The sequence below is a fragment of the Centropristis striata genome, chromosome 21 (assembly GCF_030273125.1).
Source record: "Centropristis striata isolate RG_2023a ecotype Rhode Island chromosome 21, C.striata_1.0, whole genome shotgun sequence".
Taxonomy (NCBI): domain Eukaryota; kingdom Metazoa; phylum Chordata; class Actinopteri; order Perciformes; family Serranidae; genus Centropristis; species Centropristis striata.
Genome location: NC_081537.1, coordinates 4890856 through 4915925, shown reverse-complemented (window position 1 = coordinate 4915925; position 25070 = coordinate 4890856). Strand labels below are relative to the sequence as shown.

At 35.1% G+C, this 25070-nt stretch overlaps 1 protein-coding gene across 1 annotated transcript in view; it reads right to left on the bottom strand.

Moving 5' to 3' along the window:
• Positions 1 to 15085: 15085 nt before the first annotated feature.
• Positions 15086 to 25070, bottom strand: part of LOC131959293 (Na(+)/H(+) exchange regulatory cofactor NHE-RF1-like) — a 43492-nt gene continuing 33507 nt past the window's right edge. The window contains exons 4-6 of the mRNA XM_059324446.1: positions 24408 to 24460; positions 17471 to 17563; positions 15086 to 15890 (exon numbers count right to left, since the gene is read on the bottom strand). Of these exons, the coding sequence (XP_059180429.1) occupies positions 15747 to 15890; positions 17471 to 17563; positions 24408 to 24460 (290 nt within the window). The 3' untranslated portion in view covers positions 15086 to 15746. The remainder of the gene's footprint in view (positions 15891 to 17470; positions 17564 to 24407; positions 24461 to 25070) is intronic.

The window sequence follows — 25070 nt, the reverse complement described above, 5'->3', positions numbered from 1 at the left end:
ATTTTATTGCTTGAATATGCCTAGGTTTTGTTTTTATTTAATCGTGTTGTTATTGTTTCTGTGTGTAATGATGCTGCTAAACTGTAATTTCCCAGCTTGGGATAAATAAAGTCTGTCTGTCTGTCTGTCTGTCTGTCTGTCTATCTATCTATCTATCTATCTATCTATCTATCTATTTATCTATCTATCTATCTATCTATCTATCTATCTATCTATCTATCTATCTATCCATCTATCTATCCATCCATCCATCCATCCATCCATCCATCCATCCATCCATCCGTCCATAACTAAAAAGACACAACAGACACAAAATGACCAAAAAAGACACAAAAACAAAAAAAAAGACACAAAATAACTCAAAAAAGACACAACAACAGACACAAATGACCAAAAAAGACACAAAAAGACACAAAATAACTAAAATGACACAAAAAGACAAAAAAAGACACAAAATAACTAAAAAAGAAACAACAACAGACGCAAAATGACCAAAAAAGACACAAAAGACACAAATGACAAATTGACCAAGGGAAATTATCTATCTATCTATCTATCTATCTATCTATCTATCTATCTATCTATCTATCTATCTATCTATCTATCTATCTATCTATCTATCCATCTATCTATCGGACTCCAAGGAGGAATACTTTTTTCAAGTTTTGCCTCCAAATTGAATCCCTGTAGACATTCAGAAAGTACTTGATTGACATAATCAAACAGCCCGTCAGTGTTAATCATATGTTTATTTCTAGCAGTGTCTTCAGCCGATCCATCAGGTGAATCAATGAAAGACTTCTGTCTCTATCCAAACCAACACTGCCACCTGTTGTCCAACTCATGCTAGTAGCCCACAGGATTCAGGATTGGCATGCATTGAATGTAAATAATGCAACACTGTAATACCTTTAGTCACACAGTGTAAAGGATGGCCATGTTGCACATTTTATAATGACAATCTTCTTCCTGATAAATCCACTGATTAACATTTTGATCACGGATAATCTTCATCAGGGTGTCACCATGAAAGACGCCAGCTCTGCAAGTCGACAGAATCTCAATGTGCAGCAGCCACATGGGAGATCTGGAGGCTGCTGCATGTAAGTGAGTCAGTGGGAGGTCAGTAGGAGTGTAGCGCCAATCCCTCTGTGCTCTGCAGCTGCATGCAAACATCACACATCCCAAACAACAACAGACACAACATGACGAAAAATAGACACAAAAAAGACAAAAAAGACACAACAACAGACACAAAATGACCTAAAAAGACACAAAAAAGACAATAAAGACACAACAACAGACACAAAATGACCTAAAAAGACACAAAAAAGACAATAAAGACACAACAACAGACACAAAATGACCTAAAAAGACACAAAAAAGACACAAATGACCAAAAAAAGACACAAAATAACTAAAAAGACACAACAACAGACACGAAATTACCAAAAAAGACACAAAATAACTACAAAAGACACAACAACAGACACAAAATGACCAAAAAAAGGCATAAAATAACTACAAAAGACACAATAACAGACACAAAATGACCAAAAAAGATACAAAATAACTAAAAAAGAAACAACAACAGACACAAAATGACCAAAAAAAGACACAAAAAAAGACACAAATTACCAAAAAAGGCACAAAAAAGACAAAAAAAGACACAAATTACCAAAAAAAGACACAAAATGACCTAAGGCACTTCCTGGTTTGCCTCCCTGCTCAGACCCGGAGGTTGCCGCCTGGTGTGTTTTGTTTTCAATCACTAAAAAATACACAACAGACACGAAATTATCAAAAAAGACACAAAAAAGACACAAATGACCGAAAAAAGACACAAAATGACCAAAAAAAAGACACAAAATAACTAAAAAAGAAACAACAACAGACACAAAATGACAATGTAATGTAAAAATCAACACTCACAGTGTAAGGGAATTAACAATGTTAGTGTTGAAATTACACTTTGTGTCAAAATAACAAGATGTATGTACATGGGAGATTTGGAGGCTGCATGTAAGTGAGTCAGTGGGAGGTCAGTTGGAGTGTAGCGCCAATCCCTCTGTGCTCTGCAGCTGCATGCAAACATCACACATCCCAAGTATGTGCATGAATAATAGAGCAGCCTGACAGGAAATTAACAAACGATGAGGATCCAGTCCAGCCTCTGCATAATATATGCATCGGAGGCAGCTTCACACTTCTGTCTGATTCCATCACTTGCTTTCTTCTTGCACCTCTCAGGCTTTAAGTATATATGTGTGTACTGTATTCCCACTGCTGCGCCTGCCAAACCCTGTCCAGGTCAACCAAACACACGCTTGTTGAGGAATATTAGAGAGCAGGCGGCTGGGGGAATGGAAAACAGTCATAAAAAAGACAGAAGAGCAGGAGAGAGAGTGTGAAATAGAGAAAGAGAGAGAGAAAAGAGAGAGAGAGAGGCAGCTCCCTAGGAATTATTGCAGATGTCGGTCGGTTTGCGCCTGCATTCTAAATAATGGATGAGATCCTCCGATGAGATAAAACCAAAATTCCATGCCGTTACAAGGACATAGACTGCTGTGAATACTAACTAGTCCTGTGTGCTTTTATTTGGTTTACTGTGTGATCATGCTGGGCCCTCCTCGCCATCCGAGTGCCAGACACTCATACAGTTGTGTGTATCATCACCTGCCTGCTGTAGAAGAGATCTCCTGCACTCTAATGAGCCGGCTGCTGCTCCCACGTCACATAACAAGGAGCATTCATTCCTTGTATTTCTCTGTTCTCGTATTCTCTCCTTGATAAACCACTTCCTGTTCACTTATTCATGTCAATCAATCAGTCAGGCTTTATTTTATGTGGCAGTTTTTATACAAGAGAAATGTAACACAAAGTGCTTCACATAAAAAAGGGGAAAATAATACTCATGGTAATAATCCATCCATCCATTCTCGTCCGCTTATCCGGGGCCGGGTCGCGGGGGCAGCAGGCTAAGCGGGCCGGGTGCGCAGAGAGTCGGGCGGCAGGCAAAGGTCATAATAATAAGTAGAAAATTTCCTCTGGGGAAATTTTGAAAGGGCCACGGGGGCTACTGCCGGTGTGTGTACACTATGATGAGATTCTTCAGAGATTTATAACTTTGCCCTTTAACCTCAAAATTTGTGTGTGTGTGTGTGTGTGTGTGTGTGTGTGTGTGAAACGTATATCTGGAGGAGTGTGCCCGCTTACGCGCGCATATGTGTGTGTGTGTGTGTGTGTGTGTGTGTGTAGCGAAAATCGCATAAAGTGACCTGTGTGTGTGTGTGTGTGTGTGTGTTTGAAGCATGTGTATGCATGTGTGAGGAGTGTGCGTGCTTACGCGCATGTGTGTGTGTGTGTATCTGTAACTGTAATCACATCAAAGATCAAAGGCAATCAGATCAAAGCAATCAACAGAATTAACTGACACCAACTGTCGAATGTTCCGGAACACTGACAGCTGCCAGAGGTGGACAGACTGGAATTTCTGGCCTCGAACAGAAAGAATTTCTGGCAAAACCATAATACCTATCATTGATCTGACTTCACTTCGAGCGTCCTGAGTTCTCCCTGAACGTCTACATATGTTTTTTTTTAAGAAAAATGAAAAAAATAGCTTTGATAGAGCGATCTAAAAAACTGTTACATCTCCCTTTTTCAGAAATCTTCCTGCGTTTTTAATATGGGAGCCAATGAGGCTGTTGGTGCGTGTTGGTGGCGCATCTGTGCGTCCTACACCCAAACTATAACTCTGACAGCTTTACCAGACCTTTAACCAGCCCGCACATGTCCAGATCAGTTACACACATTATGAAGGAAGTCAGACACTCACTGACTTTCCGAAAAAGAGGCTTTTCATTTTATTTGATGGATTCCTTAAATAATCCGTAGCATCATTAAAAAAATGAGTTTTTCAAGACCTACCAAAGTTGTGTTGGAGGATGAATACAATACATAAATCTATCTATAAAGCAAGAAGCGCGCGCGCATGTGTGTGTGTGTGTGTGTGTGTGTTCTTGTACTTCCTACATAGTGAGGACCGGAACATGTTTTTAACCAACAGAGTGAACACATTTCAGCCGGTCCTCACTTCTTTAAAGGCTATTTTGAGATTTCAGACTTTGTTTTTAGGGTTAAAGGTTACATGATGATGATAACTAACTGAAACTGTATTGTAAGGTTACTAAAACTAACTACAATTATAGTGAAAATGTCCTTTGTTTTCGTCTTTGTCAACTTTTTTCAAACATAATGAAGATGGATCAGACAAAGGAAATAAAGGCAAAATTTTCTGTGACCTCTTTTAATCTCCCAACCAAAAAATACCCCATTACAAAAAACTAAAACTAATAAAAACTAAACTAAAACTAAAGCACTAAAAAAAAAAAATACTGACCTAAAACTAGCAAACTCACTCTAAAAACTAATTAGAACAAACTGAATTTGGAAACAAAATATCACAATGAAATTAAAACTAAAACTAATGAAAAATCCAAAACTATTATAACTGTTTCCGATCGGAAACAGTTAACACTTCTAAATCTAAAGGTTTTTTTTTTATCTTGGTAAAAAACAAATAATTGTCAGTGCACTCTTCTCGGGCCAGTTCATTGCTGCTTGCAGCTTTAATTTTTCTCGTTTTAATCTCCTCCTAACATATCACAATGAAAATGAAAACACAATTAACAGAGGATTGTGTCTGAAAACAACATTATTCCAACTTTATGGGTGAGCGTGTATATTAGCCTTAGAACCTGAATGACTTTGTCACATAGTAATAATGAATGCATGTGGAGTTTCTCTAGTCTATCACTACATCTCTCTTTACAGGACAGAGTGATGACAGCACAGCATTACTCAACCTGTCATTGGGCTCTACGGGAGCATCACCAGCAATAAAAGCATGTCACTGCTGCTGCTGCACGACCCCAAACACCACCGCCACTGTTAACTAGTGTTGGGACCACGAGGCCTCGTGGAGCATTTTCTTTATTTATGGAGCCCAAGAGATGGCGCTCTTTGTTCAACAAAGGGCTGAAAAACAAAATACACCAGGCGGCAACCTCCTGGTCTGAGCAGGGAGGCAAACCAGGAAGTGCCTTAGGTCATTTTGTGTCTTTTTTTTGTGATTTTGTGTCTTTTTTGGTAATTTTGTGTCTTTTTTGGTAATTTTGTGGGGGTTTTTTTTGTAATTTTGAGTCTTTTTTGGTCATTTTGTGGGGGGATTTTGGTCAATTTGTGTCTTTTTGTGTGTTTTTTGGTCATTTTGTGTCTTTTTTTATTCATTTTATGTCTTTTTTTTGTCATTTTGTGTCTTTTTTGGTCATTTTGTGTCTTTTTTGTCTTATTTTGTGATTTTGTGTCTTTTTTGTCTTTTTTTGGTGATTTTGTGTCTTTTTTGTCTTTTTTTTTTGTGATTTTGTGTCTTTTTTTAGTCATTTTGTGTCTTTTTGGTCATTTTGTGTCTTTTTTTGGTCATTTTGTGTCTTTTTTAGTCCTTTAGTCCAACATAAAACGTAATTTTGAATCAGTTTTTTTTACTTTTAAAACACTATCATGCTCAATAAAGAATTTTAAATGTTGCAAATGTGAACAAAGGTGTCAAATCTAACATATAAGAGGGTTCCATCCAGTTCTATCATTTTATACTAAATATATTTGAGCTTGTCTCCAGTTTTACTTGGTATATCATCATCAAACTGAAACTGGCCTCATGGAGTTTACAGCCAGAACTTTAGAGGTAAATTTACAGTAGGGCTCCACGCTGCTTTGTTTTCTAGTCTGGATGGAGTCAACAAGTCTGGATTATTTGGAGCTTTTGGAGACTACACAGGGTTAATATTATGGGTAAGGTGCTCATCTCCAATTTGACATTGACAAAGTATGTGTGGGACTCTCCAGAAGTCAAATATTTGCCAATAAAAAAAACACAGTGAGTCTAAAAATATAAGTTGTCAGCAGTAAGCCTGTTATATTGTTCATCTGTTCACTGTCTCAAGGAAAACTTTCATTCTGGGAACATCCTGGTCCTAGACTTATATTTCACATATTGTCCCTGTGTGGTAAGAAACCTTGTAGCTTTACCAAATTTGTGATTTTCACATTTTCAGATAAGTTAAAGTTTCTCTTTTTTATGCTCATAAAACTCTTTCACGAAATATTGGATCATGTCAAAGAAGAAATGTGAATCACATTTTAGAGTTTCAGGCTGTTTTTCTAAGCTTTATATAATTCCAGTTTATTGCATCTTGGGTTTTATTTTCAGAGTTTTGACAGCATTAGTTATGGTTATTGTTACATTCTAGTACAATCAACAGCCACATCGCAGCAATAAAATCCAACAGTTAAGAAACACAAGTAGTTTATTTGGAGGAAAAAACAAAAATTAGTGTCTGGAAGAAGCCTGGACAGAAGGTTGCACAAGGTGGTAGGATTTAGACTTATTCACTAAATAAATAAAATAACTGAATACATATTAATTCAAATATAAAATATAGCATAAATGTAAGAAAAAACAAATAACTGAATCACAAACTTGTTTTGGATAATCTAATGAGAATGAGAAGTGAGTTTCCCTGTGACAAGCCAAGTAAGTGATTGCAACAGATTAAACATGTAACTTTGGCTAAACATATATATATATATATCAAACAATGGGATGTTTTCTAATTCAGCTACCCACATGCGTGCAGATGGCACTAGGAGTGAAACTTTTGCCATTTTTGTCCTAAAAGCCTAAATTTGGTGCCTCTTGCACATTCTAATGCCACTATTCCATCTAAATTATTGAATATTTTTAATGAATTATTGTAAAGGAGGATAAGGGTTCTTCTATGTTTTATTTAAGGTGTCATATTCTGACAGTCTTCTTGTAAATTCGGTGGTGGATTCTGTTAACACATCCACGTGCTTTTATTTTGAAAGCTACATGTGTTTGCTTTTAATTTGAAGGTGGGCCATAAGGCGTTACGGTAAGAATGTGTTAGACCCGCCTTCAAAATAAAAGCACATGGATGTGTTAACAGAGTCCACCACAGAATTTGACGGAATATGACGGCTTAAATAAAACATAGAAGAACCCTTATTCTCCTTTATAATAATTCATTAAAATATGCAATGATTAAGATGGAATAGTGGCATTAGAATGTGTGAGAGGCACCAAATTTAGGCTTTTAGGGCAAACATTTCTGACAAAAAAATCCTGTGGGAAATACTGGTTCTATAAGCTTGACAGCCCAGCAGTATGTTCAGGGTAAACACATGTCGCTTTCAAAATAAGAGCACATGGATGTGTTAGCAGAGTCCACCACAGAATTTACAAGAAAACTGTCAAAATATGACGCCTTAAATAAAACAGAAGAACCTTTATTCTCAAAGAAATCACCCAGCAGTATGTTCAGAGTGATGAAAGGAGGAGAGATGTTTTTATAATAATAATAATAATAATAATAATAATGCATTTTATTTATAGGCGCCTTTCAGGACTCTCAAGGTCACCTTACAATAAACAATTAAAAACAAAACAATAATATTAAAACAGCAATGGCAGTAATAATAAACAACAATGAAACAATTACAAATTAGAACAATAAAGACAACAATGACAGTAATAATAAACAGTAAACAACACTGAAACAATACAGAGAAAAATTGTAATTTAAAAATGATGAATATTTTAGGGATAGGCTAGTCTGAACAGGTGTGTTTTGAGATGTGACTTGAAAGTTGACAGTGTTGTTAGTGTTGGGTCCTTCATTTAGTCAGATTCAAGTCAGTAAATTTGTTTGGCTGCACTGGGAATTTCATGTAGAAACTTCCTTTTATGTAAATATAATGGTTGTTGTTTATGCTACAGTCCATTTGAAAATGCTTAAATAAAACATATTTAATGTTTAAGGCATGGAGTGGAAATAATCTGGTGAGCTTTGTCCCCCCAGTTCAAAAATCCTATTCCCCCCCCTGGCTGTGAGCCATGGCACCTGTTATTACAGAAGATAAACTGCATGCTTGCATGGCTGTGAAAACCTTCTGCATATTACACCTCCAGCATACTTTGCTCCAGTTGTGTACATATGCATCAAAGCACTCCACGCCCACTGAGCAAGTGCCATCTCAAACCTTATTATTTGCCAAGGACAGCAGAGGTTTCCATTAGCGGAGCATTAGCAACTCCTCACACATGCCTCTCGACTCCACCAACCCTTCCTTTGTCTTCATTAGGCCCCCTGACAAGCTCCCACCATGCCTCAAAGTGGGCCATTACCGGCCCCGGGAACACCACAGGGCTCCGTGCTGGGCACTAATAGCTATCTCCAGTCTAGTAGCTCCCCTCTACTCCACTGGAGGCCAGGAGGTGCATGGAGGGTTTAGTACAGTAGGTAGTAGGACGAGGTTGTTAAGTTGTCTCATAAATGTCTTTTATATGTTTCTATCCACACGTCAGCTGCTCCCTGTCCCTATTGTAACCACTTAACACGGTGTTTGCTCCTGCAGCGTGGGGAGGCGGCCAGTTTGGTAGTGAGAAGAAAGAGAAGTAGGAAGAGGCAATGAGTTGTTGTATACAGAGCTTCATCTTTTTTTAAATAATTGTGTCTTTTCTGGTAATTCTGTGTCTTTTTTTGGTCATTTTGTATCTTTTTTTGGGTCATTTTGTGTCGTTTTTTTTTAAGAATTTTGTGTCTTTTAAAAAAAAAATTGTCTTTTTAGTTAATTATGTGTATTTTTTGGTCATTTTGTGTCTTTTTTGGTCATTTTGTGTCTCTTGTTTTAGTAATTTTGTGGGGTTTTGGTAATTCTGTCTTTTTTGGTCATTTTGTGTCCTTTTCTTTAGTAATTTTGTGTCTTTTTGGTAATTTTTTGTCCTTTTTTTGGTCATTTTCTGTCTTTTTTTTTAGTAATAATGTGTCTTTTTTGGTAATTTTTGTGGGGGTTTTTTTTTAGTAATTTTGTGTCTTTTTGGTAATTTTGTGTTTTTTTGTAATTTTGTGTCTTTTTTGGTAATTTTGTGTTTTTTTGTAATTTTGTGTCTTTTTTGGTAATTTTGTGTTTTTTTGTAATTGTGTGTCTTTTTTGGTAATTCTGTCTTTTTTTGGTCATTTAGTGTCTTTTTTTGTCATTTTGTGTCTATTTTTTTAGTAATTTTGTGTCTTTTTTTTTGGTAATTTTGTCTTTCTGATAATTTTGTGTCTTTTTTTAGTCATTTTGTGTCTTTTTTTTAGTCATTTTGTGTCTTTTTTGTCATTTTGTGTCTTCTTTTGTAATTTAGTGGGGTTTTTTGTAATTTTGTGTATTTTTTTGTCTTTTTTTTTATTAATAATTTGTGTCTTTTTTGCTCCTTTTGTTTCTCTTTTATGTAATTTAGTTTTTTGTCATTTTGTGTCTTTTTGGTCATTTTGTGTCTTTTTTTGTAATTCTGTGTCTTTTTTTGGTCATTTTATGTCCTTTTATATGTTCCTATCCACACGTCAGCTGCTCCCTGTCCTATTGTAACCACTTCATATGTTATTTGGCTCCTGCAGCGTGGGGAGGCGGGGCCAGTTTGGTAGTGAGAAAGAAAGAGAAGTAGGAGAGCAATGAGGCTATGAGTCCTGTATACAGAGGTTCATGTACTAACGGTGCATTCAGATCACAAGGACAAAGCTGATGGAGCAAGTCATTTATCAATAGGAGTCCATGACACACAACTATTCACACATTTGTGATACAGCAGCACCGTGTCACAGCATGCAGGACATCAAAACTTCTTATTAGAAAATATTTTTTATGCTTTATGCACTGAATCATTCACTCATCAAAACAGACGTATTTTCATTTCCTTCTGAAGGTGATTCAAGCTCCACAACTGAACACCACTGATTATATAAGTGAACTCACAACTCTCTTTTTTTAACAACCAATGACTTGATGAGCTGTAACTATAGACTTTATAAATCTCGCTTAACAAATAGTTTAACTAGCATAATATCAATCAAAAAATATATAATAGTCTACCTTAAAACCAAGAAAAAAAGGAGAATGGGCCACACCAAAAACCTGTCTCACACTGCAAAAAAGGTGTCTAAAAACAAGATAAAAACACTAAATCTGAGGGAAATTATCTTGCTGCATGGACAGATAATTTCACTTTACAAGATTTGTTAAATTAAGATTGTTATATAGAGTGTGAGTTCAAAATAAAAGCAAACATATGTAGCTTTCAAAATAAAAGCACATGGATTGTGTTAGCAGAGTCCAACACAGAATTTCCAAGAAGACTGTCAAAATATGACGCCTTAAATAAAACATAGAAGAACCCTTTTTCTCCTTTACAATAATTCATTAAAATATGCAATGATTAAGATGGAATAGTGGCATTAGAATGTGCGAGAGGCACCAAATTTAGGCTTTTAGAGCAAAAATGGCAAAAAATAAATAAATAAATAAATCCTGTGGGAAACACTGGTTCTAAAGGCTTGACAGACTGGACAGACAAGAAATTGCCCAGCAGTATGTTCAAGGTAATAAAGGAGGAGAGATGTTTTTGGGTCCTTCATTGAGTCAGCTTCAAGTCAGTAAATTTGTTTGGCTGCACTGGGAATTTCATGTACAAACTTATTTTTATTTATGTAAATATGTTGGTTGTTGTTTATACTACAGTTCATTTAAAATCAATCACTTACAGTTAACTACACCACATATTGCAGAAAGGAATCATCATAACATCGGCATTACCAAAAAAGACACAAAATTATTAAAAAGACACACAATTATTAAAAAAAGACAAAATTATTAAAAAAAGACACAAAATTACCAAAAAAGTAAATAAAGGGACCTTCCACACACAACACAGTAAAGTGCCATTCATATAAAACTCACATTAAACTTTCATATCAAGGTGGGGGCCACAAAATATCATCACGAGGGCCACAATTGGCCCGCGGGCCGCCAGTTTGAGAGATGTGGGACTTTTTGCATTGTCATTCCCTTCTGTGGAGACGCTGTGATATACCTGTCACCAGCTCTTCTGGGGGGAGGAAGAAGAATTGTCACTAATAGCAGAGCATTGATTTTTGACTGCCATGCCACATATAATTCAGAGGGGATGTTCAGAAAAATAGCTGCACACTCACACACACACACACACACACACACACACACACATTCTTGTCCTTCTATCATTGTGAGGACCCTCATTGGAACAGTGAATTCCCTTGCAAGGTTTATAATAGTTTTGGATTTTTCATTAGTTTTAGTTTTAATTTCGTTGTGAATTTTTGTTTTCAAATTCAGTTAGTTTTAATGAGTTTTTAGAGTGAGTTTGCAAGTTTTAGTTTAGTATTTATTTATTTGAAATGCTTTAGTTTTAGTTGAGTTTTTACTAGTTTTAGTGCTAGTTTTAGTTTATGGTAATGGGGTATTTGTTGGGTGGGAGATTAAAAGAGGTCACAGTAAATTTTGCCTTTATTTTCTTTGTCTTATCCATCTTCATTATGGATGAAAAAAGTTGACAAAGACGAAAATGAAGGACATTTTCACTATAATTTTAGTTAGTTTTGTAACCACACAATACAGTTTCAGTTAATTATATATTTTTTTGTAACCTTAACCCTAAAACAAAGTCTTAATTCTCAAAAAAAAAAAAAAAAACCTTTAAAGAAGTGAGGACCGGCCAAAATGTCCTCACTTTGCAAAAATGTCCTCACTCTGTTGGTTTAAAAACGTGCTCCGGTCCTCACTATGTATGAAGTACAAGAACACACACACACACACACACACACACACCCACACACACACACTTATATCCAATCCCTTCTTTAGGCCACGGAGCAGAGTGATGGAGGGCTGACTGTAAAAGACTTGAGACACATTAGCTTCATTGATACCTGCCAAAGGGGAAGGAGGGGGGGTTGGGGGGTTGGGGGGGGGGGGGGGGGGGGGGGTGCTGACAGTACAAGCTAATGTCACAACAACATTATAAAGATGTTGTTGCAGGATGGATGAGGCTGTGAGGTGACAAGCTGTTATCACTCACGTTCTCCTCCCTCTTCCCCACCGAGCAGGAAGATCACAGCCAGTACCAGCTGCTCCGTCACTCCACACGTTACATTTACTATTGTTGTTGTTGGAGCAAAGGCTTTTGTTTGTCTTTGTCAACTATTTTTTTTTATTTGTATTTGTACATAATTTACCTGTTCTTAGGTAGTTGTCTTTTTTTTCAATAAAATGGTGGAAAGTGGAAACATGTGATTGCTTACAGCAGGGGTCTCAAACTTAAATGACCTGGGGGACACTGGAGGCAGCATCAAAAATGACAAAAAAAAGACACAAGATTACTAAAAAAAGACACAAAATTACCACAAAAAAGACACAAAATGACTGAAAAAACACTAAATTACTTTTAAAAAAAGACAAAATGACAAGACACAAAATTACCAAAAAATAGACAGAATTACCAAAAAAGACACAACATTATTAACAAAAGACACAAAATGACCCAAAAAAAGACACAAAATGAACAAAAAAGACACAAAATTATTTAATAAAGACAGAAATTATTTTAAAAAGACAAAATTACTAAAAAAAAAAAAAAAGACACAACATTTTCTTTTTTAAAAAGACACAAAATTACCAAGAAAACCCACAAAATTACCAAAAAGTAATTAAAGGGATCTTCCACACACAACATGGTAAAGTACCATTACTTAAAGAAGAAAAAAGACACAAAATTACCAAAAAAGACACAAAATTATTTAATAAAGGACAGAAAATTATTTTAAAAAGACAAAATTACTAAAAGAAAAAAAAAAAGACACAAATTATTTTTAAAAAAGACACAAAATTACCAAGAAAACCCACAAAATTACCAAAAAAAACCACAAAATTACCAAAAAAGTAATTAAAGGGACCTTCCACACACAACACGGTAAAGTGCCATTCATATAAACTGACATTAAACTTTCATATCAGGTGGGGGCCACAAAATATCGCATATATATAGCCGCAATTGGCCCGCGGGCCGCAAGTTTGAGACCCATGGATTACAGCATGCCAAAAAGGCTTCTGATGAAATATAATTATAATTTGACTCCTTCACCTCTATTTTGTTATGTAGTATGAAATAAAAGGTAATCATTGCTAAAAAACATGACATTAATAGTCACAATAACATGACTGATAAATAATATTTTCTATTTTGATGATTGTATACATACATAAGTCTGTTACAACTGAAGACACACTCAATCACTATTGCTGAACCCTTTTTTTTAAAGCCAATACTGCCATCTAGTGGATTAAAAAAATAAAGCAAGTGCTTCACAAAGCTTTGTTGTCCCAACTCTAGTTACAAGGGACGGTTGTAAACAGTGGGAAGACTGTAGTAAAAGCAATGTTACAGCCTACATATTTCATAAAAACCACTTAAACACATTAGAGCAGCTGACAGATTGAAGTTTATAATATAACAAAGTTATAACAAAAGTTTGTATAACAAATTAGTTATTCCAGTGTTATAACTGTCCCTGGTCTCTCCCAAAAGTATTTTCTTTTACATAAATCTTGCTCTATTTCCTGACCTTAACCATGTAATTTTAAAAAAATAATAATAATAAAAAGTTTGTTACTTACCTCAGAAAACTGAGCAGCGACTCCTTGGAGTGTCTGTTAGTCCAACCAAACACTGAACAAGACATTTAATGAACAAAACGTTCAAATAAACTGTCATTAAGTGAAAATACAGTGAAAGGGTCAAAGTTATGAGACCAAACCGCTAAACGTCCTTTTTTATATCTATATAACGTTATATATAACTTTATTGACACGTTGCCGTGGATACGCATTGTTCTGCTTCTCTCCTGATGACGGCTCGCCTTGTTAGTGACCTGTCAATCAAAGGTAGCCCCGCCCCAAATCATATGATTCTTTATCTTCTATTTTCTTCTAAATGGGGCCATTATTTACACTATTAACATCAGATTGTCTTAAAGAAGATTTTTTACTAGTGATTGAGACCATAGTGTGCTGAAGTAATAAATCAAGTGAGAAGTTTTCTCATTTTGCATTGAAATGAATGGACAGAATCTTTCTGCAGCCACACTTAGCGCCCCCTGCTGGAATTTTTGGTAGAATGCAGTTTAAGGCACTTCCTGGTTTGCCTCCATGTTCAGACCAGGAGGTTGCCGCCTGGTATTCATGTAGAAAGTGAGTTGGGTTTTTGTTTTTTGACCCCCATTGCTTTCATAGTTTTACTCTTCATTCGTCATGCAATGAATATAAAATATCGATAAGTGCCACTTTAACGTCTAATAACTGTTTCCAAGGTTTACTGCTTACAAACCAGGCTCAAATTCATTTGAACCACATGTTATATTGTCATCGCTCACTGGTTCATTCTTCAGGACAAAGCCAGTATTTTCACATTAAAGTCTTCTGTGTAATTAAAAAACTGATGCAATTTGAAATTCCCGCAGTTTTTAGCTGAATCAACACAACATACACACATATATATATATATATATATATACATAAATATAAATACACACATATATATATAAACATATGTATACATACATATATACATATATATACATACATACATGCATATATATACATATATACACATATATATATACATATATACACACACACATATATATACATACATATATAAACCTGAGACTCTTAAAACAAGATAAATTATCTAACACTTCTAAATCTAAAGTTTTTTTTTATCTTGGTAAGAAACAAATAATTCCCAGTTCATCGCTGCTTGCAGCTTTAATTTATCTTGTTTTAAGAGTTAATTTCTTATTTTAAGTGTTCAACATGCTTATTTCTAGATTTAATAATCTATAATTTAAGAAATATTGTCAAGGTAAATTATCTGTCCATGCAGCAAGATCATTTCCCTCAGATTTACTGTTTTATCTTGTTTTAAGACACCTTTTTTGCAGTGTTAAGGTAGACTGTTTTATAATTATCTGGCTGATATTATGCTATTTAAACTACATGTTAAGCTAGATGTATAAAGTCTATAGCTACAGCTCATCAAGTCAGAATCAACACGACTAACCGAGGAACCAAAGTGAGTCAAAAAGAAAAAAACCTCTTAAATCATTTAATCATGTATGTACAATCATCAGTCAAACAAAATCTGTAATTTTCCTGAATCGTAAATGACGACAGAAACCCTGCAGGGATGTTTCCAGTAAGGCCAGCAGAGCTTTCATCATTCTCCAAATTCTCCATCTTTAGAGCCGAAGAACACAGATGAACAGTAGAACAGGTTCTCATAGAACGGTTATGAGATGATTCAGCATTGATCATTAACAGACACTAACCAGAGATTCTTTCAAGCTAGTTGCTGATTGCAGACATCAAAATCTGACATTTGTCTCAATTGTAGATTTCAGAAAATCTTGCCAAAATGTTTTTTTCCCCCCTACGCCCCATTATTATTCCTTACAGTCCTTTTTTCTTCTTATGAGAAACTTAACAACATAACTATGATTCTCTTTAAACATTCCTCTGAATATATTAACATTCATTTCTTTGTGTGATGTCAACCGTTATTAAAAACATGCAATAAAAGTGGCAAAAACTAAATTAAAACAAATAAAATCATCAAATAATACTGTATATAACTGGAGAGTTTAACATCGTGTCTGTCAAAGGTGAAAACCAAATCCAGAGGGCAGAACAGGCGAGGCAGGATCAGGATCAGGATCAGGATCAGGATCACTGAGGATGAGGAGGAGGATGTTTTATAAGTTGCTGAAGAGTTCGTTCCTCTTGCTCCAGTCCATGGTCGGGGCTTTCTTGGCGGATCTTTTCTGATGGGCTCTCTCTCTGGCCTGGGCCAGGGACAGGCTCAGACCCAGACTGTCTGCTGCTGGGGCCGGATCCACCTGGAGACACACACAAATACTTGAATCATGTAATAACAAAACAACAAAACTCAACCTGCCTCATTCAAAAAAAATGTTTTGCCATTTTCGCCCTAAAAGCCTAAATTTGGTGCCTCTCACACATACTAATGCCACTATTCCATCTTAATCATTGCATATTTTAATGAATTATTGTAAAGAATAATAACGGATCTCATATGTTTTATTTAAAGCATCATATTTTGACAGTCTTCTTGAAAATTCTGCCAATACATCCATGTGCTTTCATTTTGAAAGCTACATGTTTTGCTTTTATTTAATTAATTAATTAATTAATTTTATTATTAACTTTTATTTAGTAAGAAGGTGTTAGACCCGCCTTCAAAATAAAAGCACATGGATGTGTTAGCAGGGTCCACCACAGAATTTGCAAGAAGACTGTCAAAATATGACGCCTTGAATAAAACATATAAGAACCCTTATTGTCCTTTACAATAAATCATTAAAATATGCAATGATTAAGATGGAATAGTGGCATTAGAATGTGAGAGAGGCACCAAATTTAGGCTTTTTGGGCAAAAATGTTCTCCGGGGGAGCATGCTCCCTGACACCCGGGCTTTGTTTGGGTCCCTGACAGACAAGAAATTTCCCGAAAAGCCTAAATTTGGTGCCTCTTGTGCATTCTAATGCCACTATTCCATCTTAATCATTGCATATTTTAATGAATTATTATAAAGGATAATAAGGGTTCTTCTATGTTTTTTTCAAGGCATCATATTTTGACTGTCTTCTTGTAAATTCTGCTGTGGATTCTGTTAACACATCCATGTGATTTTTTTTTTTAAAGCTACATGTGTTTGCTTTTTTTTTTTTGAAGGTGGGCCATAAGGCGTTACGGTAAGAAGGTGTTAGACCCGCCTTCAAAATAAAAGCACATGGATGTGGTAGCATCCATGTGTTTCTCCACACAAACTTGGCTATCAGTCAGATTTTTCCTTTTATTTTAATTAACAAGCTGCCAGGAACCCAAAATACAAACAAAAGACACAAGTGTCTATGGAAATGTACCATTTTTTAAAACCATTTATACACACAAAAACAGCAGAAAAAATAATAAATAATAAAAATGCATAACAGTCTACTTGCATGTAAATTGAAAATAGTAATAGTTTTCATTGTAGAAAGAAAATTCACATTTTAAAAATGGTCTAGAAACATAAATGTCACACTGTGAAAGCTCCTATGATTGAACTTTAACTGGCTTTCTCAGCTTGTCTACATATCATATATGAATAAAGTTATCACTGTAAATAAAACGTGTATTTTCAATAAATAGATGGACTCCAGAGGGTTAAATCGCTTATTGTTTATGCTTTTCTGTGACTATTTAAATCACTCTGAACTATCTCTGTGTGTATCAATAAAGTCGCCTCTATTACTGATGGCATTTGCATTATTATTATTGGCAGGAAGAACCATGAGGTGATGGGATACACTTAAAAACATATGTTCTTGTTAATCTTGCTGTATATATTTATTAAGCTGTAGCAAAACAGTCAACTGTGCTTCCATGTAGTGACCATGTGGGGGCGCTGTGTACCTCTGCAGGTGTGAAGCTGCTGCTGGCTGCTGGCAGGGAGGAGATGGAGGACGTCTTACTCACAGACACGCTAGTCTTCACCTCTGCTGCTGCCTGACACACACAAACACATACTGCATGAGTTTAAAGCATGGGAAGTTTATGAAAGTTTAATGTGAGTTTTATATGAATGGCACTTTACCGTGTTGTGTATGGAAGATCCCTTTAATTACATTTTTAAAATAATTTTGTGTCTTTTTTTGGTATTTTTCTAATAATTTTGTGTCTTTTTTAGTAATTTTGTGTATTTTTGGGGTAATTTTGGGTCTTTTTTTGGTCATTTTGTGTATTTTTTAAGTAATTTAGTGTGTTTTTTTTCAGTCATTTTGTGTCTTTTGGTCATTATGTGTATTTTTTTTAGTAATTTTGTGTCTTTTTTCAGTCATTTTGTGTCTTTTTTGGGTCATTTCGATACTGCCTCCATCGGCCCCCAGGTCATTTGAGTTTGAGACCCCTGGTTTAAAGGGTTAGGTTACAGGATATTTTCCATACTGTGAACATTTTTCATAGAGATAACTAAAGATTAAAGAATTCTTTATTGTCACACCAACAACACATGCATGCACATGATGAGGCACGAAATTAAGCACTGAGGCCCGGTCAAGCCAAACATACAAAGTAAAACACAATACAACACAACACAGTGAAATATAAAATCTAGTTTAAGAGAAGTGTGCGATACAAGTATTTGCATAAATATAGATATATAAATATAAATAAAGTGCACAGCAGTCAAATGCAGATGATTCAGAGCAACATGGAAGCTGTTTCTGAGGCTTTTATTCTCTCACATATTCTGCCCTACAGAGTCTAACTGCAGTAACTACATTTTTGATCGAAACTGAGTTATAACTAAAAGTGAACTCCTTGGTGTCTGTTTTATCTTGTGACAAAGTTTTAGATTTCAATTTTTGCTTTATTTCAGAGAAATAATATAAAAATTGCAGTAACTACAAAATCCAACTTAAAACCAAAGCAGTAATTGCACTTACCACGTTCTGATTTGGATATATATACTAATTTAAACATAAAAATAATAGAAATTATAAGTTTATTTGAAAGGGAAATTATTATCTAGATAGTGATGAAGTAAATAAAGTGAGATAAAAATGATATTAAGACTAAAATATAACATTGCTTTATAATATTAAGTCTAAAATACACAAATCTTTGAATAGAGTTGTTAAACACTTTTAGACACACTTCTAACAAAATCAATATGAAAATGTTTGATCACTGAAAACAAAATATAAAAGCTGAAAGAAGACAACATTGTAGTTACTGTACTCTGTTTATGCATCAAAATTAGAACCTTTTACAGCAAAACCAGAGTGCAGTAACTACATTTTTGAGGTCAAAGATCAAATAAATCGTCATATTTTTTGAGCATAAAAATTACATCATCAATACATGTAGAAATTTGGCTGGCAAGTTAAAAAACATTAAATAACTTTAAAGCAGTTTTTCTCAGTTTTACCCTTTGCTAGTGACTGCAGTAAGACTTTGTATGGCAGAATAATAGAGGGGCTAATTCACAAAAGGATTATGCTGCTTTTGTGGCTCCTAAACATTCAAGTAAGAAATGTGTAATTCTCAAAGCACTCACAAAGGGTTAATTGCACCTCTAATTGTGTTGCCAACTCAGCAAAAAAGCTCAGTGCTCTGGGTCTATTTCTGCACATATTTAAATGAGGTAATATGCATATATTTGGTGAAAAATTGTCCCCTTTTTTTGCAAGTGAGTCTTACTGCAACAGCAGCACTAATAGCCACACCCAGCTACAGTGAACTTATTAGTGTCTTCAGAGAGCTGCTGGTAAATAAAGCACATTTATAAGGACCAATATAAGGTCGACTCAAACTCCTTTATTATGGGATTCACGCTCCTCTCAGATCCCCTATGTGTCTTTTTTTTTTTTACTTAAATTTTATTTTAATTTTTGCAGCTTATACAGACATATATATATACAAATTGACATTTAGTCAGCTGTTTCTCATTTGTGATCTGCTTCATACAGCATTAAGGAACATGCATCAGGTCAAATGTGTATAAATGATATGGTTAAACAAAAGTAACTCAAACAAACAATGAGTAATTTAATAATCAACTGTGTAAATGTAAATAAATAAAATTAAACAAAGTGAAATAAAGTAAAATTAAATAAAGATAACATGACTTTTATTGCATTAGTATGGGCATGGCAGGTCTCCATCTGTTAACAAATATACACTACTGGTCAAAAGTTTTAGAACACACGAACTTTTCCAGAATTTAATTGAAAATGATGCAGTTTAATGTCTCAGTGTAATCTGAAATGAATGCACATTTGCAACATTTAAAATTCTAATGATAGTGTTTTGAAAGTAAAAAAAAGATTCAAAATCACATTTTATGTTGGACTAAAGGACTAAAAAAAGACACAAAATGACCAAAAAAAGACATCAAAAGACACAAAATGACTAAAAAAAGAAACAAAATGACAAAAAAAAGACACAAAAAGACACAAAATGACTTACAAAGACATTAAAAGAATTCAAAAATGGACAAAATAGCCCAAGACTCCATAGAGTTAAGTTGCTAACCCATTTCTTGTTCCTACTTGTATAATCCTGAAATGTACATTATTTTTCAGTTTTGGTTAAGCTTACCTTTTTTATTTACCTCTGGCAGTTCACCACTTACCTTTGTACCCTTTCAAGCTGTTCATTTGACCTGAACTGCTTGAATTTCAATAAAAAACTGGAAAAATTGGTGTGTTCTAAAACTTTTGACCGGTAGTGTATCTTTTTGAAGCCTCAAGAAGTAAGTTTTTTGTTCCATGTGATAGATTTCCCAGACCACCACTGAATGTGGACTCACATATTGAACTTCTTAACAATATTCTAATTTTCTGAGACACTGAGTTTTGTGTTTTCATTATCTCTAAGCCAGAATCATCAAATTTACAAGAAAAACAGGCTTGAAATATTTCACTCTATGTGTAATGAATCTATATAATATATAAGTTTTAACTTTCTGAAATTATTGTCAAAAATTATTGAGCTTTTGCACGATATTCTATTTTGTTGAGATGTACAGTACAGGCCAAAAGTTTGGACACACCCATCTCATTCAATGCGTTTTTCTTTATTTTCATGACTATTTACATTGTAGATTCTCACTGAAGGCATCAAAACTATGAATGAACACATATGGAATTGTGTACTTAACAAAAAAAGTGTGAAATAACTGAAAACATGTCTTGTATTTTAGATTCCTCAAAGTAACCACCCTTTGCTTACTAGAATATAAGACATGTTTTCAGTTATTTCACACTTTTTTGTTAAGTACATAATTCCACATGTGTTCATTCATAGTTTTGATGAATCTACAATGTAAATAGTCATGAAAATAAAGGAAACGCATTGAATGAGAAGGTGTGTCCAAACTTTTGGCCTGTACTGTACCTGAATGCATCATCCTGCTGCCCCTGATCCATATAGTTGGTGCTGAATGTTTACAATACTGTATAATAATATCAGCCTTTCATTGTGTAGCTGTGAAGGCTCACTAGTGTCCAGAGGGAAGAGCAGAGCTGTTTAGTGTTGCAGCAGTGCGCCCCCTGCTGTCAGTCATCCTGACGTGCAGCGTGCCTCAATCATATTCTCATCACTCACTAATTAAAGCTGAGGCTGGTTGGAACCTGAACACATCTTCAGCTGCATCACTGACTCATCTACAGCACGTTTCCTCCATGTGACTCGCTTCATGGATGTATGAAATTGGCGTCCAATTGGTAAGCAGCTGCTCTTCTAAAAATAAACTCCGGCTCTCTAAGTGGCTTTGGACAAACGCTACAATATGCTGCAAAACACAAGAGCAGCGACCAGGTTTCTAGCTGCTCTGAGAAGCTTGGAACACATAAACATACAGCACTTATCAACAATTAAAGTAAACCATTCTATTTCCACTAATGTAACTATAAAACCTCTTAAGATGCTCACTCTATTTGTCTGGGGCAGTATTTTTGTAGATCACAATCAGAAATACTTTATTGATGACTAGGGGGAAATTGCTTGTTACAGTTGCTGCTGTATAAGAATACTTTCTTATAACTATGAAATTTTAGGTGGAGGCTTTAAATAAGCCCATCTGGGTTTTCTGCCTCTCTCTGCACTTTACAGTATTTGTGATCTTTGTCATTTTATGTAATTCTAACTGTGTAAATAAAAAAGAAAAATAATTTGAAATAAATATAGATCTGTGCAAATATGTTTATATTTAACAATACATTATTGCGCATGATTTCTATAGAAAGTCCATATTGCTCAGACCTGAGCTGCTACACAAACACAAACACAAACACACACACACACACACACACACACACACACACACACACACGCACACACACACACACACACACACTCTTGTACTTCTATCTTTGTGAGGACCCTCATTGGAACAGTGAAGTCGTTAGTTTTAATGAGTTTTTAGAATGAGTTTGCTGGTTTTAGTTTCATTTTTATTTTTTGAAATGCTTTAGTTTAGTTTTTATTAGTTTTAGTATTTTGTAATGGGATATTTGTATTTATATTTTTGCCTTATCAATCTTCATTATGTATGAGAAAAGTTGACAAAGAAGAAAACAAAGGACATTTTCACTATAAGTTTAGTTAGTTTTGTAATCTCACAATACAGTTTCAGTTAGTTATCATTATCATGTAACCTTTAACCCTTAAAACAAAGTCTGAAATCTCAAAAAAGCCTTTAAAGAAGTGAGGAACGGCCGAAATGTCCTCACTTTGCAAAAATGTCCTCACTCTGTTGGTTAAAAATGTGTTCCAGTCCTCATTTTGTAGGAAGTACAAGAACACACACACACACACACACACACACACAGACACAGCACAGACACACACATTCTTGTACTTCTATCTTTGTGAGGGCCCTCATTGGAATAGTGAAGTCATTAGTTTTAGTTAGTTTTTAGAGTGAGTTTGCTAGTTTTAGTTCCGTATTTATTTTTTGCTTTAGTTTTAGTTTAGTTTTTTAGTCTGGTCCTCACTATGTACGAAGTATACACACACACACACACACACACACACACAGTTAAGGTCAGAGGTGCTGATGAGCGCTCTGATACTCTCTGTGTGTTGTGTAATTGGTGGTGAAGGAGTGATTGTTGTTGCAGTATTTGTGAGGATGAGAACTGGGCTCGTTAGTCATCTCATTAGCATAATCCCCAACTCGCCCTGACAGTTAAAGCCACTTCAATCCCATGATCCTCCAGGACACAGCAGAGAGACGGAGTCAGAGGGACGCAAACACACACACACTCACTGGGTTGTTGCCATGGTGAAGGGTCAGCCACAAGTTAGGGGGGAAGGGTTCATACAGTACTGTAAAAAAATCTGTTTGATTAACGGTAAAATACCAGCTGTGGTTGCCAGAACTTCACCGTAAATAATACAGCGAGTGGATTTCCTACTGTAAATTTAAATGTAAATATCAGCTAAACTATTCTAATTTAGACTAAATAATACCGTTATTTTAAGGGTAATTGTGTCATTGTGACATCATGCTACTTCTCCATTAATTTTACATGAAAATTGTATATTTTTACAGCAAAACTGTGTGTTTTCTACAGTGTAAAACTTTTGTGCTATTCTTTGATTTACGGTAATTAAAAGTGTCTAATACCGTGATGTACAATTTTTAATTTTACGCCCTATTTCTGATGTAATTTGACAGTGTTTGGCATTGTCCAACTGATTTATGTTCATGTGTATCATTAATTAAATGTTTGATCTATAATCCCACCAGCAGGAAAAATAAATCGGTTCCACATGTTGATTTTTACTGACAGCTAATTTAAGGCGCATTGTGCTTATTTTACACATTCAGATAACGAAGGGTACTATACAAATTGCAGCAGTTGCATTATTTCTTCTGTGGCTTGGGGAAGTTTTGTTAAGTCTGAAAAAATGGCCCTGATGATGTCATAGATGATCTGCCCTACAAAGTCTAACTGCAGTAACTAGCAAAGGGTTAAATTGAGAAAATCTGCTTGAAAGTTGTATAACGTTTTTTAACTGGCCAGCCAAATGGGTTATAAGTAGATGAGTGATATGAGACTTATTTCTACATGTATTGATGATGTAATTTTTATGCTCAAAAATCATGATGATTTATTTGACCTTTGACCCCAAAAATGTAGTTACTGCACTCTGGTTTTGCTGTAAAATGCTGATATTGGTCAATCATGCATGAGCCACATAGCCCATTACAAAAAAAAAAACTAAAACTAAGACTAAAACTAATATAAACAAAACTAAAACTAAGCATTTTCAAAAAAAACAAAATAAAACTAGCAAACTCACTCTTAAAATTCATTAAAACTAACTGAATTTGAAAACAAAAATTGGCAACAAAATTAAAACCAAAATTAATGAATAGTCCAAAACTTTTATAACCTTGCTACTGAGTATCAAAATGATCAGTATTTACTAGACAGGCAGAGTCTAATGAAAGACATGTGCATCTTTGCTCTTTTTTTGTCAACGTTAGAAAGTTTTCCTTCATATGTATGAGCTCGTCTTTAATTGTTCATTGATCGAACACTGTTTTTGTTGAGTTTTTTTAAATATATAAATTAGTGTCAAATGCATATTGTCATGTTTTGCACCACCACGTGCTGGAAATGACTCGAGAGTTTTACCGTCTGGACAGGAAACACATGAAGACAGAAGACAGAATGCTGCACACAACACTGCTCCGGTCTTAATCTGCTGCCAGGAATGTGCAGAGAGGATCAGTGGGGCTTTTCCAGGCCACTATCAGGGTGTGTGTGTAGGTGTGTGTGTGTGTGTGTGTGTGTGTGTGTGTGTGTGTGTGTGTGTGCTCAGTGGTCCTCACCTCCTCCTCGTCCTCTGATGCTCTGCTGTCTGCCGCTGGCTCAGGAAGACGTCCTGCAGAGGAGAAGAAGACACAAAGAGCTTTACGTCATTTATATCACCTGTACAGTCTGATAAAACTCAAAGTCTGATCACTTTGTTCTTTATATTTAAATCAGGGAAGGGCTACTTAAATGCTGCAGGTGGACACAGTTTTTCATGTTCACTACCACAGGGCCACATATAGGACCGTGCACTTAACCAGATATGATGAAATTGCAATTTTAAATATGTTTACAGTGTAGTAACTTAACATAATTCATGCTCAAATGCATGTAGAACAGTATAAATAGGAATACAAAAGGTTTGAAGCAAATAAAAAATAACCACTTACTGTGATTTCTTTTTTTTTCAGTGCAAGAACAGCAGACCAACATTAATTGCAAGAAGTAATTTTGTGTATTTTTACAAGCATATTATTTCAAGCATTTTCAAGCACTTTATCCAAAATCCAAGCACTTTTCAAACCTTGAAAATACAACATTAAAATTTAAGCATTTTCAAGGATTTCAAGCATCCGTATGAACCCTGTCAATTGCAAGAAGTAATTTTGTGCATTTTTACACTGCACTTTTAAGATTTCATGCTCATTTCATGTATGTAGTTGTACTGAGGGCCACTTAAA